This window comes from Cetorhinus maximus, chromosome 14, assembly GCF_964194155.1.
Source record: "Cetorhinus maximus chromosome 14, sCetMax3.hap1.1, whole genome shotgun sequence".
In the NCBI taxonomy this organism is placed as follows: Eukaryota; Metazoa; Chordata; class Chondrichthyes; order Lamniformes; family Cetorhinidae; genus Cetorhinus; species Cetorhinus maximus.
In genome coordinates, this window is record NC_135892.1 from 23,908,251 (window position 1) to 23,923,543 (window position 15,293).

The 15,293-nt window shown below is 49.2% G+C and overlaps 1 protein-coding gene across 11 annotated transcripts in view; it reads left to right on the forward strand.

The window, feature by feature from the left end:
* The window catches only part of LOC144689528 (retinol dehydrogenase 13-like), a 75,375-nt gene extending 65,671 nt beyond the window's left edge, over positions 1-9,704 (forward strand). For all 11 annotated transcript variants that reach the window (XM_078556684.1, XM_078556687.1, XM_078556691.1 and 8 more), the window contains one exon: positions 8,774-9,704. In XM_078556684.1, coding sequence (XP_078412810.1) covers positions 8,774-9,042 — 269 coding nt within the window. In that variant the 3' untranslated portion in view covers positions 9,043-9,704. The remainder of the gene's footprint in view (positions 1-8,773) is intronic.
* The last annotated feature ends 5,589 nt before the right edge of the window (positions 9,705-15,293 follow it).

Genomic DNA, 15,293 nt, shown 5'->3' on the forward strand with positions numbered 1-15,293 from the left:
AAGTACATCTGGAACTCAAGAAGGGGTTTCACTGTTCTCCAACCTTTTAAATCCCTTTCAAGTTCCTCCACGTTTTCTGGGATCAGCAGTTTCATATTCAGCTTCAGTATTCCTCTGCCAACATTCTGGTCTTCCTGTAGGTAACAGTTGGCCAGCAGAAGACAGTGCTCAGAGAAAAACCATCAGCTTGATGTCGGGTGGATCTGACTGTGAGCGCTTGGGACACACACAGGAAATCTATCCTAGAATGGTGGTCACAGCCTAGAATTTCATGCTGTGACCTGAACCCACATTCTTATGAATCTGCAGTAAGAGCCACAGCTGGCTCAATGCTACCTTGAAATTTTGGCTGTTGTGTGCAGGGCCAGATTTGTTTTCTGTGCTCAGTCCCTTTAAGAACTTTTAAAGAATCTTTTAATATGCACGTTATTTATCACAGAACAGGACCTGCGTGAGGGAATCTAGAACAAGGGGTCACAGTTTAAAAGTAATGGGGCACCCATTTAAGACTGAGAAGAAGAGGAATTTCTTCTGTGAGGGTTGTTGGTGTTTGGAATCTTCTTCGCCAGCAAACAGTGGAGGCTGGGTCATTGAATATATTCAAGGCTGAATTAGACAGATTTTTGATTGACAAGGGAATCAAGGGTTTCGGGGGACAGACAGGAAAGAGTTAAGGCCACATCAGATCAGCCATGGTGGATGGAACAGGCTTGAGGGGCCAAATGGCCTACTCCTGTTCCCATTTCTTATGTTCTTTTGACCTGTCTTGCCTCAAGCAGGTGTATCTATATCTGCAGGGTTGCTGAAGACATTGGTCAGCTTTGCATCAGGAGTCCGGATGTAGTGTTCAGTTTGCTGTTGACCCTGCTGGATCATCCATCCACACCGGTAATGCAGATGAAGTCACCACCTAGAATGACCGATCTGGACATCGCCAGCATCACTGAAAGCTGCTGAAAGATGGCCAGCCTCTCGCCCTTCAGATCAGGGGCGCACACAATAAAGCGAGCTGTTTCTGTCAAATACGTTTGCTACAAGGAGGTGACCTTCCACTGCTTCCTTAACTTCGGAAATGAAGTTGCCCCCCACCACAGCAGCAGAAGACCCAGGACAGATGAACAACAATTGTTTCCTCTTGACCAAATTGAAGGCATAAGACCATAAGGCAGAGGAGCAGAAGTCGGCCATTCGGCCCATCGAGTCTGCTCCGCTATTCAATGAGATCATGGCTGATCTGATAATTCTCAACTCCACTTTCCTGCCTTTCCCCCATAACCTTGATCCCCTGACTGATTAAAAATCTGTCTATCTCAACCTTGAATATACTTAACGACCCAGCCTCTACAGCCCTCTGCAGTAAAGAATTCCACAGATTGACTACCCTCTGAGAGAAGAAATTCCTCCTCATCTCTGTTTTAAATGAGCATACTCTGAGATTATGCCTTCTGGTCCTAGACTCTCCCACAAGGGAAAACAACCTCTCAGCACCTACCCTGTCAAGTCCCCTAAGCATCTTATATGTTTCAATAAGGTCGCCTCTCATTCTTCTAAACTCCAATGAGTACAGGCCCAACCTACTCAACCTCTCCTCATAAGAAAATCCCTCCATACCCAGAATCAACCTAGTGAACCTTCTCTGGACTGCCTCCAATGCCAGTATATCTTTCCTTAGATAACGGGACCAAAATGTTCACAGTATTCTAGGTGTGATGTTCTAGTGCCTTGTATAGTTTTAGCAAGACTATTTTTATACTCCATTCCCTTTGAAATAAAGGCCAGCATTCCATTTGCCTTTCCTATTACCTGCTGAACTTGTATGTTAGCTTTTTGGGATTCATGCACAAGGACCCCCAAATCCCTCTGTGCTGCAGCCTTCTACAGTCGTTCTCCATTTAAATAATAATCGGCACCTCTATTCTTCCTGCCAAAGTGCATGACCTCACATTTTCCCACATTATATTCCGTCTGCCAAGTTTTTGCCCACTCAATTAACCTTTCTATATTCCTCTGTAGACTCTGTGTCATCCTCACCACTTGCCTTCCCACCTATTTTTGTATTATCTGCAAATTTGGCAATACAGCATTCACTTCCCTCATCTAAGTAATTAATATACATTGTAAATAATGTGGAACCACTATGGAGACCATTGCTTGCATGTGCTTAGCTGCAGCATTCCATGCTCATGTAGAAACAGCAAGTAGGCTTTTGACCTTAGCAAGGTACCCCCAAGATCGAAATATATTGCGTCATGGCCTTAACACCATGTGCACATTAATAGAAGCAACCTTTAAACCTAGTTAAAATGTGTAAATTTCCCCAGCCTGATTGTCTATTCTGTTCCCAGCCCTTGGGGTGTTCTTGCATACCTGTAGTGTTTGCAAACTGTTCCACCATCAATGGGCTGTGATATAAGCTCTGGTCTCCCACTGGTGGTTGTTCCACCAGATAGACATTGTGAAGGTTGTGTAACTGGGATATTTGGGTTGTCTCCAATTGGTGCTGTCCTTCACCTCTCTTTCATGTTTAGGATGTGGCTGCTGTTTGCTTTCCAGAGTTGGGGTGCGTTAGGTGCTTCACTGCTCCCGATGCTTGGAGCTGAGTTGCGCTGGGCACCCTGCTGTTCCTGATGTCCTGGAGCTGGGTGCCTCATTGCACTTGGTGCTTTGGAGTTGGGAGTGCCCTGGGCCCTTTGCTGTGTTCAACTGGTGGAGGGGGGGGGTCTTCTCCTTTGCGTTTTGCCACTCTTTTTGTTGGTGGCTGTTTTCATGCCCTTCCTTCTCCAATGAAGAGCAGTTGCTGTTCAGAACATGAGCTGTTTCTTGCTGCTGGGTTGGGTGATGGTTTGTTTCCTCTTTTAGGTCTTTTTTGTTATTTTCCTCTTAGCCACCTCGCATTCTCCCACTTGTCCCTCTTCTGCTCCTCTTCCATGGATACTCTTTGCTGAGGAGGTGGCTCAGGGCACAGTATTGACATTTGGCAGCTTGCTACAGCACTGTTTTCCTTTTCCTTGCCCCTTTTCCACATGTTTTTATCACTGGGAGAGGATTGCTGGTTTCCTCTGAGGCAGTATCTTTTGCTGTCCCTTTCTGATGCACCATTTTACCTGCATGTAGATGACACTGAGTTTTGGGCAGGTCTTGGAGAAGTGGGTTGCCTCACCACACAGATTGCACCATTTACTCTACTTATAGCCCTTTGTCTTGTGGCCTTCCTGCTTGCAGTTCTTGCAGACAATTGTTTTGCATTTGGCTGCCATGTGTCTAGATTTGCAAGTCTGACAAATTCTGGGATTTTTTTTTCCAAAAGAATACTTTATTCATAAAATTTATAAAAGTACCTTACATGCTCGTTCAAAGTTGACATTGCAAAGTACAAAACAAATCAGATTCCTTCAATACAGTATGTGGCGCTTTGTGGTGCCTCACTACGTTTACAATATTCATGTTGTGTTAAACACACAGACCGAGGGGTTTTACACGTTTCCAGTGCCACGGTGTACAATGGTGGTGGGGAGCACCTTAAACAGTTAGCTTTCCCCATTGTGCCTTTGCTATGGTTGCCCCAATCTTTACTGCGCCTTCAGCACATAGTTCTGGACCTTGGCTGTTGACAGGTCTATGTACTGGAAGACCAAATTTCAGGAAGACCAAGTTTCAGGCAGACCAAAGAGCCTTTTTCACAGAGTTGATGATGTACCAGCAGCTGTTGATGTTTGTTTCAGGGTTCATCCCTTGGAACAGCTAGTAGAGCACAGAATCCTTAGTCATGGAGTTGCTCGAGTTGAACCTCGATAAAAACCACTGCATCTCTTTCCACACCTTCTTTGCAAAAGCGTGCTCCAGAAGGAGATGGATGATAGTCTCTTCCCCACTGCAGCTGCCTCAAGGGCAACATGCAGAGGGGGTGAGACTCTGGGCATGCAGAAAGGATCTGATAGGGAGAGCCTTTCTCACCACCAGCCAAACCACGTCTTGGAGCTTGTTTGAAAGTTCTGGCGATGAGGCATTCTATCAAATGATTTTGAGTCTGCTCAGGGAACGATCAGACAGGATCCACCATCTCTTTTTCCTACAGGGCCTTGAGGACATTATGTGTGGACCACTGCCTGATGGATTTGTGGCCAAAGGTGTTTCTTTGCATAAGCTTCTCCATGAGGGACAGTTGGTATGGCACAGTCCAACTGACTGGAACGTTCCACAGCTGTTAGGTGGCCAGACACCTCCTTTGCAACACTGGGGCCAGATGGAACCTCAGCACCAAGTGACACTTGGTGTTTGCATACTGAGGATCTATACACAACTTGATGAAGCCACACACAAAGACTGCCATCAGAATGAGGATGACCTTGAGTATGTTTTCCACTCCCTCTGCACCCTTGCCAAAGAACATGACCTTGCTCTTGCCACGACATACTTACGCTCCTAATGTCAGATTGAGCAGGTTGTAGATGCTCATCAGCCTGTACACTGACAGGCATCCAAACAGAAGACTGTGACAATTTCTAATTTCCTGCCTTTCCCCCTTGTACTTGAGGATGATAATGCCATTCCTCATGGATTCTGGCATGCTGCTGTCCAGAAGCATACTCTTGTACACTTCCAGCAGGCATGGATCAATCCAGTCCCACAGCACCGAGTACAACTTGGCCAGTAAACCATTACTTCCTGAAGTTTTACTTGTCTTGTTGGAATTGATGCCCTTTGTCAACTCATACAGAGTTAGAGGTTTATTCAGAGTCTCCCGCTTGAGGGAGACCTCCGTGATAGAGGACAGAAAGAACTGGGAAGCCGTGCTGTCTGTGGGCTTGCATTGAACAATTCGCATAAATGCATTTGCTGATCCTGAATATGTCAGCTCTTTCAAAATGCAACTGGCACCTGAATGTGGTGAATGGCTGAACATCTAGAAGTAGAGGATTGCTTGTTGAGGCTATGCCATCAGTGGTGAAAGTCTTGATTGAAGTACCACCAATGGCATTACGCCAGGAGGACAGCTTCAACAGGAACTCTGAAAATAGTTGGCTAATGTGGTGGTGAAGACTTGGGCAGCAGTCGGTTCTTCTGGCCTCTGGCTGGACAGATGACCACTGTTAAACGGGCAAAGGCCAAAACAAATGGTTTAAACATAATTAAAGATGATTATATACCTGGACCTCACCAAATGGGCCAACTAAGAATCAAGTTGATTACATTGCAGTAGAAATACTATGGAGATCCTGACGAAAGAATTGTAAGACACATCCAGGGGCAGACTGTGACACTGATCATTTGCTAGTGGTGATACTGAAGGTTAGAGTGGGCAAAAGGACAAAACAGGTTTTAATGACATGACTATGTAATCGAGCTTAACAGTGATAAGGCAGTGCAGTATTGCTTTGGAAATCGGCAACAAACTCAAAGTTCCACAGATGGCAGCTGATGAGAGAACGCCAGAAGAGCTTTGGCAAACTACAAAAACTGTTCTCCTGAATGTAACAAAGGAAATGGTGGGATTTGTGCAGTCTGTGAGATGGACACTGCCCTCCCTCGCTCGCTCTCTCTCTCCCCCTCGCGCTCTCTCTCTCTCTCTCCCCCTCGCGCTCTCTCTCTCTCTCTCTCTCTCTCTCTCTCCCCCTCGCGCTCTCTCTCTCCCCCTCGCGCTCTCTCTCTCTCCCCCTCGCGCTCTCTCTCTCTCCCCCTCGCGCTCTCTCTCTCTCCCCCTCGCGCTCTCTCTCTCTCCCCCTCGCGCTCTCTCTCTCTCCCCCTCGCGCTCTCTCTCTCTCCCCCTCGCGCTCTCTCTCTCTCCCCCTCGCGCTCTCTCTCTCTCTCCCCCTCGCGCTCTCTCTCTCTCTCCCCCTCGCGCTCTCTCTCTCTCTCTCCCCCTCGCGCTCTCTCTCTCTCTCCCCCTCGCGCTCTCTCTCTCTCTCCCCCTCGCGCTCTCTCTCTCTCTCCCCCTCGCGCTCTCTCTCTCTCTCCCCCTCGCGCTCTCTCTCTCTCTCCCCCTCGCGCTCTCTCTCTCTCTCCCCCTCGCGCTCTCTCTCTCTCTCCCCCTCGCGCTCTCTCTCTCTCTCCCCCTCGCGCGCGCTCTCTCTCTCTCCCCCTCGCGCGCGCTCTCTCTCTCTCCCCCTCGCGCGCGCTCTCTCTCTCTCCCCCTCGCGCGCGCTCTCTCTCTCTCCCCCTCGCGCGCGCTCTCTCTCTCTCCCCCTCGCGCGCGCTCTCTCTCTCTCCCCCTCGCGCGCGCTCTCTCTCTCTCCCCCTCGCGCGCGCTCTCTCTCTCTCCCCCTCGCGCGCGCTCTCTCTCTCTCCCCCTCGCGCGCGCTCTCTCTCTCTCCCCCTCGCGCGCGCTCTCTCTCTCTCCCGCTCGCGCGCTCTCTCTCTCTCCCGCTCGCGCGCTCTCTCTCTCCCCCTCGCGCTCGCGCTCTCTCTCTCTCCCCCTCGCGCTCGCGCTCTCTCTCTCTCCCTCTCGCGCTCGCGCTCTCTCTCTCTCCCCCTCGCGCTCGCGCTCTCTCTCTCTCCCCCTCGCGCTCTCTCTCTCTCCCCCTCGCGCTCGCGCTCTCTCTCTCTCCCCCTCGCGCTCGCGCTCTCTCTCTCTCCCCCTCGCGCTCGCGCTCTCTCTCTCTCTCCCCCTCGCGCTCGCGCTCTCTCTCTCTCCCCCTCGCGCTCTCTCTCTCTGCCCCTCGCGCTCTCTCTCTCTGCCCCTCGCGCTCTCTCTCTCTGCCCCTCGCGCTCTCTCTCTCTGCCCCTCGCGCTCTCTCTCTCTGCCCCTCGCGCTCTCTCTCCCCCTCGCGCTCCCTCTCTCTCTCCCCCTCGCGCTCCCTCTCTCTCTCCCCCTCGCGCTCCCTCTCTCTCTCCCCCTCGCGCTCCCTCTCTCTCTCCCGCTCGCGCTCTCTCTCTCTCCCCCTCGCGCTCCCTCTCTCTCTCCCCCTCGCGCTCCCTCTCTCTCTCCCCCTCGCGCTCCCTCTCTCTCTCCCCCTCGCGCTCCCTCTCTCTCTCCCCCTCGCGCTCCCTCTCTCTCTCCCCCTCGCGCTCCCTCTCTCTCTCCCCCTCGCGCTCCCTCTCTCTCTCCCCCTCGCGCTCCCTCTCTCTCTCCCCCTCGCGCTCCCTCTCTCTCTCCCCCTCGCGCTCCCTCTCTCTCTCCCCCTCGCGCTCCCTCTCTCTCTCCCCCTCGCGCTCCCTCTCTCTCTCCCCCTCGCGCTCCCTCTCTCTCTCCCCCTCGCGCTCCCTCTCTCTCTCCCCCTCGCGCTCCCTCTCTCTCTCCCCCTCGCGCTCCCTCTCTCTCTCCCCCTCGCGCTCCCTCTCTCTCTCCCCCTCGCGCTCCCTCTCTCTCTCCCCCTCGCGCTCCCTCTCTCTCTCCCCCTCGCGCTCCCTCTCTCTCTCCCCCTCGCGCTCCCTCTCTCTCTCCCCCTCGCGCTCCCTCTCTCTCTCCCCCTCGCGCTCCCTCTCTCTCTCCCCCTCGCGCTCCCTCTCTCTCTCCCCCTCGCGCTCCCTCTCTCTCTCCCCCTCGCGCTCCCTCTCTCTCTCCCCCTCGCGCTCCCTCTCTCTCTCCCCCTCGCGCTCCCTCTCTCTCTCCCCCTCGCGCTCCCTCTCTCTCTCCCCCTCGCGCTCCCTCTCTCTCTCCCCCTCGCGCTCCCTCTCTCTCTCCCCCTCGCGCTCCCTCTCTCTCTCCCCCTCGCGCTCCCTCTCTCTCTCCCCCTCGCGCTCCCTCTCTCTCTCCCCCTCGCGCTCCCTCTCTCTCTCCCCCTCGCGCTCCCTCTCTCTCTCCCCCTCGCGCTCCCTCTCTCTCTCCCCCTCGCGCTCCCTCTCTCTCTCCCCCTCGCGCTCCCTCTCTCTCTCCCCCTCGCGCTCCCCCTCGCGCTCGCGCTCGCTCCCTCTCCCTCCCTCTCGCGCTCCCCCTCGCGCTCGCGCTCGCTCCCTCTCCCTCCCCCCCGCCCACACGGTCTTCTTCCCCCTCGCGTGTGTTCGCCCGCCCATCGTACTAGTGCTGGCTCTTTAAAGAACTATCCAATTAGTCCCACTCCCTTGGCCTTTGCCCCATTCCCTGGCAATTATTTCACTTCAAGTATCTATCCAATTCCCCCTGGATAGGTATAATTGAATTTGGTTCCAACACCCTTTCCAGAAATGCATTCACAACCAGAACAAGTTGGTGTGTGAAACTGTTTTTTTTAATGTCTTGTCTGGTTCTGCCAATTACCTTAAATCTGTGTCCTCTGGTCTCAAACCTGCCACTGGAAAAAGTTTCTCCTTGTTTACTCTTTCATCCCTGGTGCCATTCTTGTAAATCTCTTCCTAACAGTCACTAAGGCCTTAGCGTCCTTTCTAAAGTGTGGTGCCCTGAATTGGACATAACACTCCAGCTGGAACCTAACCAGTGTTTTATAGAGTGTAATGTCATTGCTTTTAAACTTTATGCTTCCATTAAAGCCAAGGACCCCTAATGCTTTTTAATGACCTCAACTTGTCCTACCACCTTCAAAGAATTGAGTATGTACACTCCCAAGTCTCTCTGTCCCTGCATCACCTTTGAAATTATACTATTTAGTATATATTGTCTCTCCTCAATGAAGAAAAGGAGAGGGTTCATGTGGCCACGTATAATTTGCCATTTAAAATCTGTTTCTCTCTACTTTGTTCTAGTTTTAAATGTTTCGTAAATATTTTTTGTAATACCTTTACACGGGGAAATTTTGAGTGTGTTACTCACAGTATAATTGTTTCCTGAAATGCTGTGTGTCATAAAGAAGTTGGGTGCTTAGATTTGTTCTTTTTTTGAATTATATTTGTTCTCTTTCAGGGCCCTTTTTTTTGTTTCTAGTAAAATCGCCACGTGTAGGAGCACAACCCTCCATCTATCTGGCTGTAGCAGAAGAGCTGGAAGGAATATCTGGAAAATATTTCGATGTTAATAAACAAGAGGATCCTGCTCCGCAGGCCCTGGATGATGAGACAGCTAGGCGTCTGTGGGAAATGAGTGCCAAATTAGTGGGATTGAAAAATGACAATTTTGATCTACAATTCCAGAATAATTCCACTGTTAATATGGACAATGTCAGAACAGTCTAATAACACAACATTAGTAACAGCACCAAGGAAAATGATGAGTGTTTAATCATGCATCGAAAGGTAACATTTACTTATACTGTAAATCACTCTCTGGCATATTTTGAATTATTAGATTATTGCTTTTAATTGCCTTAAGTATTTGTGATGCAACACTGCATTTGTTTACCTCTACCCATCTGTGCATTGACTATATTATAGTATTTAGCATATTTAAAAAATACACAAATACACAATTTCCTTTTATGGCAGTACTGTGGTAGAATGCAGATTTGCACCCCAACTTCCCTAAGAATTGAATTGATCCTGCAATGCAATTGGTGAGGCAGCAACTCCAGTGCTTCCTTGTAGAGAGGGAGTAATAAGGACAAGTCATTGGTTATTGCTGGGCAACTTTTAGTAGAGGATTGAAAGCAGAGACATGTACACACTCTGAGGTTGATGCATATCACAAGTATGGGAAAACTTAGTGAAAAGGAAAAAACTTTTCTCCAAATGGAGGTGTATAAACTGCCCTCCTAGTTCTCTCAGTATTGAAGTGAATTGCTGTTGTTTTAGTGAAAGGGCTGTTGTAATTACTAGTATTACCAACAGGTGTCTCTCAATTTTTTCATACTTTTTGTATTAAACTAACATTAAAATGTATAATCTTTTATCAATCAAAATATGACCAGTCTGAAATTTTGAGTATTTCTGGAAGCATGCCAATTGAAAATGCCACAAGTTTTTTGAAAAATATTCATAAAACTTGTAAAGGGATATTACATAACAGTTAAAATTTGGGGAGATGGTGGCATAGTGGTTACATCACTGTACTTGTAATCCAGAGGCCAAGGCTAATGATGTGGGTCATGGGCTCAAATCCCACTATGGTAGTTGGCGGAATTTAAAATTCAATTAATTAAAGCTAGTCTTAGTCCTGGTGACCTTGACACTGTCATTGATTGTCGTAAAAGCCCAACTGGTTCACTAATGTCCTTTTAGGGAAGGAAATCTGCCATCCTCACCTGGTCTGACCTATATGTGACTCCAGATCCACAGTATTGTGGTTGGCCCTTAACTGCCCTCTGAAATGAACTGAGTGGCTTGTTAGGCCAAGGGCAATTATACCCACATCCTTTCCAACAGGGCAGTTCAGGATGGTTTCCTCAGCCCATCAAAAGTGAGACAATTTGCGAACACTATGGGTATGCAGGAGCAGATCAAAGGATGGAACTGTCAAAGACAACAGGTCTGGTGAGCGACAAAATGCTTTAAAATGAGGATCAAGATTGTGTCCATTAACGTGTGTAGCGTTAAATCTACTACATGATGTGCTGCGGCCTTGGGTTACCTTGCCGAGGTCAAAGCTGCCCTGCTGTTTCTGCAAGAGTTGTAATACTCAGCTCCTACAGGCAATGGTCACAATGGTGGCCCCTTGGGCCATCGATCTGGCTGGGAGGAAATGACTCATGTTCCTCTGGCCTGGGTATTCTGCTGCTGGGAGGCAACTTCACCATCTCCAAGGCTAAGGAGGTGGTGGGCGGGTGCCTCCTTGTAGCAGACGCATTGTACAAGAATCCTCTGCTCCCATTAATTAACGTGTATGCCCCAGCTCAAAACAGCGAATGGCTGGCTGCCCTTCAGCAGCTCCCACTGCTGCTGCCGACCTCCAGGCCGGTCATTCTGGGTGGTGAATTCAACTGCATCATCGATGCAGCTGGAAGATCCGGCAGGGCCGACAGCAGACTGGACGTCACGTCCAGACTCCTGATGGAAACAGTAAAGGATGTGAAGCTGCATGACGTTTTCAGTAACCATGCTGATGGAGCACAGTGTAGATGCACCTGGACACAGCCATCCTTTACAGGATAGACTTCCTGTTTGTGTCCCATGCGTTCATGGTCAGATCCACCGACATCAAGCCAGTGTTCTTCTCTGACCACTGCCTCCTACTGGCTGACTGTCACTTACAAGAAGACTCGAGGGTTGGCAGAGGGATGTGGAAGCTGAACGTGAAACTGTTGACCCCAGAGAATATTGAGGAACTCTAGGCATTTCAAAGGTTGGAGAACTGTGAAACTCCTCTTTGAGTCCCTGACACACTGGTGGGAAGTGATCAAGGAGAATATCAAGAGGTTTTTCATTCCCAAAGGTGTTCAGAAGGCGAGAGAGAGAGACGGGGGTGAAATGTCCCAACTCCAGAAAAACATGCAGACTCTGCTTCGGCTGTAGTCGATGTCAAGAGGACCTCCAAGAGCCCAAGAGCCAGCAAGCCTCGCTCTTTGCCTCAGAGGTCTCCAAGATCATCTTCTGGTCCAGAGTCCACTTTGTGGAGCAAGCTGAGATGTGTTCACATTTCTTCTTCTAAAAGGTACACAGAGCTCTGTGATTAGCATCCTGAAAGAAGATGGCAGCTCAGTGAAGTCATCGCAGTCCAACATTTTGAGGATCAGCAAATTGTCTGTGGGCTTCACCTCATACAACACAGCCTCCCAGTCCTTCCTGTCCCCTATCACAGAGGTCTTAGATAACAGTTGATGGGAGAGTCTGGACAAACCACTAACTCTGGATGAACTGACTCTAAGCCCCTTGAGAAGAGTAAAACCCCCCAGAAGTGACGGCTTACTGGCTGAGTGGTATTCGGCTCTGTGGGACTGGATCGGCCCAAACCTGCTAGAAGTGTGTGAAAGTATGCATCTGGCTGGCAGCATGTCAGAATCCATGAGGAAAGGCATCATCACCCTCATCTACAAGCAGAAGGGGGAAAAGGAGGAAATTAGAAATTGGCAACCCATTTCGCTATTGAATATGAACTATAAGATTCTGTCCAAGGTCATTGCCAATAGGGTCAAGTCTGCTCTGGAATTGGTGATCCACCCTGACCAGACTTGTGCTGTATCTGGCAGGAAGATCTCTGACAGCCTCGCGCTACTCAGGGATACGATTGCCTGTGTACGGGACCTGCCTCATCAGCCTGGACCAGGAGATGACCTTTGACAGAGTATTGCATACCTACATGGTAGATGTGCTCTCCAAAATGGGGTTTGGGGAGGGAATCTGCAGTTGGATCCAACTGCTCTACATAAACATCAGTAGGTCAGTTTCAATCAATGGGTGGGAATCAGAAAGCTTTCCAGTCTGGCAGGGCTGTCCTCTCTCCCCTATCCTGTTCGTGTGTTGCATTGAATCCTTTGTTGAGTTCATCAGGTAGGATCCGGGCATAAGAGGAGTGATGATGCCAGGCAGTGGAGGTGCTCTGGTCAAAGCCTCCCTGTACGTGGATGACGTCATCATCTTCTGCTTGGACCTGCTGTCAGTACACAGACTGATCAAGTTCTGCGACTAGTTTGAATTGCCACGGGAGCCTAGGTAAATCATGAAGAGCGAGGATGTGTTCTTTGTGAACTGGGTTGACTGAGCCTTTGTCACCCTCACTGCCAGGCCTAACTGCCTGAAGGTGCTGGGGATATGGTTTAGAGGGACCAGGGCATACGTTAGAAACTGGAAAGTGAGTAGCCATGGTGAAAAAAATCTGGGCATGTGGGAGCAATGCTCCCTCTCATTGTGGGTAAGAACCTGGTCATCAGGTGTGTGGTACTCTGTGTTCATGTATGGTGTTGTGCAGGTCTGGTCCATTCCTCACTCCTGTGGCAATCACCCAAGCCATCTTTTGCTTTATCTGGAGGTTGAACATGGATCGTGTTCGCAGAGAAACGATCTACAAACCTTCCAGATAGAGAGGGAAATAAACGTGCCCAAAATCGCCCTCATCCTTATGGCCACCTGGTGTGCGTGGACCCTTAGTACGCAAACACCAAGTGTCACTATGTGCTGAGGTTCTATCTGTCCCCCATGTTGTGAAGGATGGGTCTGGCCACACTATGGTGGAACGCTCCAAGTAGTTGGACCGTGCTGTACCACCTGTTCCTCGTGGAAAATTTATGCAGAGAAACATCTTTGACCACAAGTCCATCAGGCAGTGGTCAGCATATCATGTCCTAAAGGCCCTATGGGAAGAGGAGATGGTGGATCCTGTCAAATGGTTCCCTGAGCAGACTGTCAAAGTTATTCGGCAGAACTTTCCAACAAGCATCAAGATGTAGCTTTGCTGGTGGTAAGAAAGGCTCTCCACGTCAGATCCTTCCTACCCGCCAGGAGTCTTGCCCCCTCTGCATATTGCCCTCGAGGTGGCTGTGGTGGGGAAGAGACCATTGTCCACTTCCTTGTGGAATGTGCCTTTGCAAAGAAGGTCTGGAGAGAGATGCAGTGGTTGCTGTTGAGGTTCATCTCGAGCAGTTCGCTGACACAAGACTCTGTGCTCTATGGGCTGTTCCCAGGGACACACACCGAGACAAACATCAACTCCAGCTGGAGGATCATCAACTCGGTGAAAGACGCCCTTTGGCCTGCCCGAAACTTGTTGGTCTTCCAGCGCAAAGAGTTGTCCCCGACCGAGTGTTGCAGACTGGCACACTCCAAGGTCCAGGACCACGTGCTGAGGGACGCACTAAAGCTTGGGAAGATGTTGCTGTCTAAGACCTTTCAGCCATAGTGCACAGAGGGGCTGGGAATTATATAGACCCCTCAGGCTGTATGACTCACATCGAATGTATGCAGTGAATATTACATGTATCACAATTGTATTGGAGCACCTCAGAGTGCAGCATGATCTATGTAAACAACTTAAATAGCATTGCACTGTCTGACTGTCTGTTATGACCATTTTAAAATGTCTGTAATGTTCCTTGATTGTATTGAAGCACCTCGGAGTGTGACAAGATCTATGTGAAAAATTTTAATATGATCGCATTTTTTGTGATGGCCATTTTGAAATGTTTTGTAATGTTCTTTCAGATATTTCATGAATGAAGTATATTTTTGCAAAAAAAATTATACCCTTATCACATGAGCGAATTAATTTTTAAAAATTGACATTACAGAAGTGCACTACAGATCAGTTTTTTTCAACACTGTCGATGAGGTGGCTCAAGCACTTACCATTGGAGGATATTGTACAATGGATATTTACATTTCATGTTAAACATTCTTTCTCATACTTACAGCCCAAGGGGTTTTACAGGGTTATCAACCCCTGAGTATATAGTCACGGGAGTGCTTTTGACAGTGCCCATTCCCCATTGAGTCTTCGACCTTGGAATGTATCAGTCTGCAACACTCAGTTGTTGATAGCTCTTTTCACTCAAAGACCAGCGCGTTTCAGGCAGACCAAAGAGCATCTTTCACCGAGCTGGGAGAACTTTCCAACAAGCACCAAGATGTAGCTTGGCTGGTGGTGAGAAAGGCCCTCCCTGTCAGATCTTTCCAACATGCCAGGAGTCTCCCCCCTTCTGCACGTTGCTCTCGAGGTGGCTGTGGTGGGGAAGAGACTGTTGTTCACCTCCTTGGGGAAATGTGCCTTTGCAACGAAGGTCTGGAGAGAGATGCAATGGTTTTTGTCGAGGTTCACCCCAAGCAGTGCTGTGACACAGGACTCTGTGCTCTACGGGCTATTCCCAGGGGCACACACCAAGACAAACATCAACTGCAGCTGGAGAAACATCAACTTGGTGAAAGACGCCTTTTGGTCTGCCAGAAACTTGTTGGTCTTCCAGCGCAAAGAGTTGTCCCTGGCCGAATGTTGCAGTTTGGCAAATTCCAAGCTCCAGGACTACGTGCTGAGGGACGCACTAAAGCTTGGGGCAGCTGCCACAAAGGCGCAATGGGGAAAGGTCACTGCCTAAGACTTTTCTGCCATAGTGCACTGAGGGGCTGGGAAAAGTATAGACCCTTCAGGCTGTATGGCTCACAATGAATGCATGCATTGAATACAAATTATTCTAATTGTATTGAAGCACCTGAGAGTGCAATATGATGTATGTTGATAACTCCAATACCATTGTACTGTCAGACTGTCTGTAATGACCATATTGAAATGATTGTAATATACATTGATTGTATTGAAGCACCTCACGATCTATGTGGAAAACTTGAATCTGACTGCACTTTTTGTGATGGCGATTTAGAAATGTTTTGTAATGTTCTTTCAAATATTTTATGAATAAAGTATATTTTTCAAAAAAAAATCCTTCACCGAGCTGGGAAGAGCATCTCCTTCCAGATCTCCTTTGCAAATGCACATTCCAGAAGGAGGTGGGCGATGGTCTTTTCCCACTGCTGCCACCTGAAGGGCAGCGTGCAGAGATGGTGAAACCCCAGACTTGCAGGAAGGAAATGACTCTGGCAATCTGCTCAGGGAACCATCATCTCCTTTT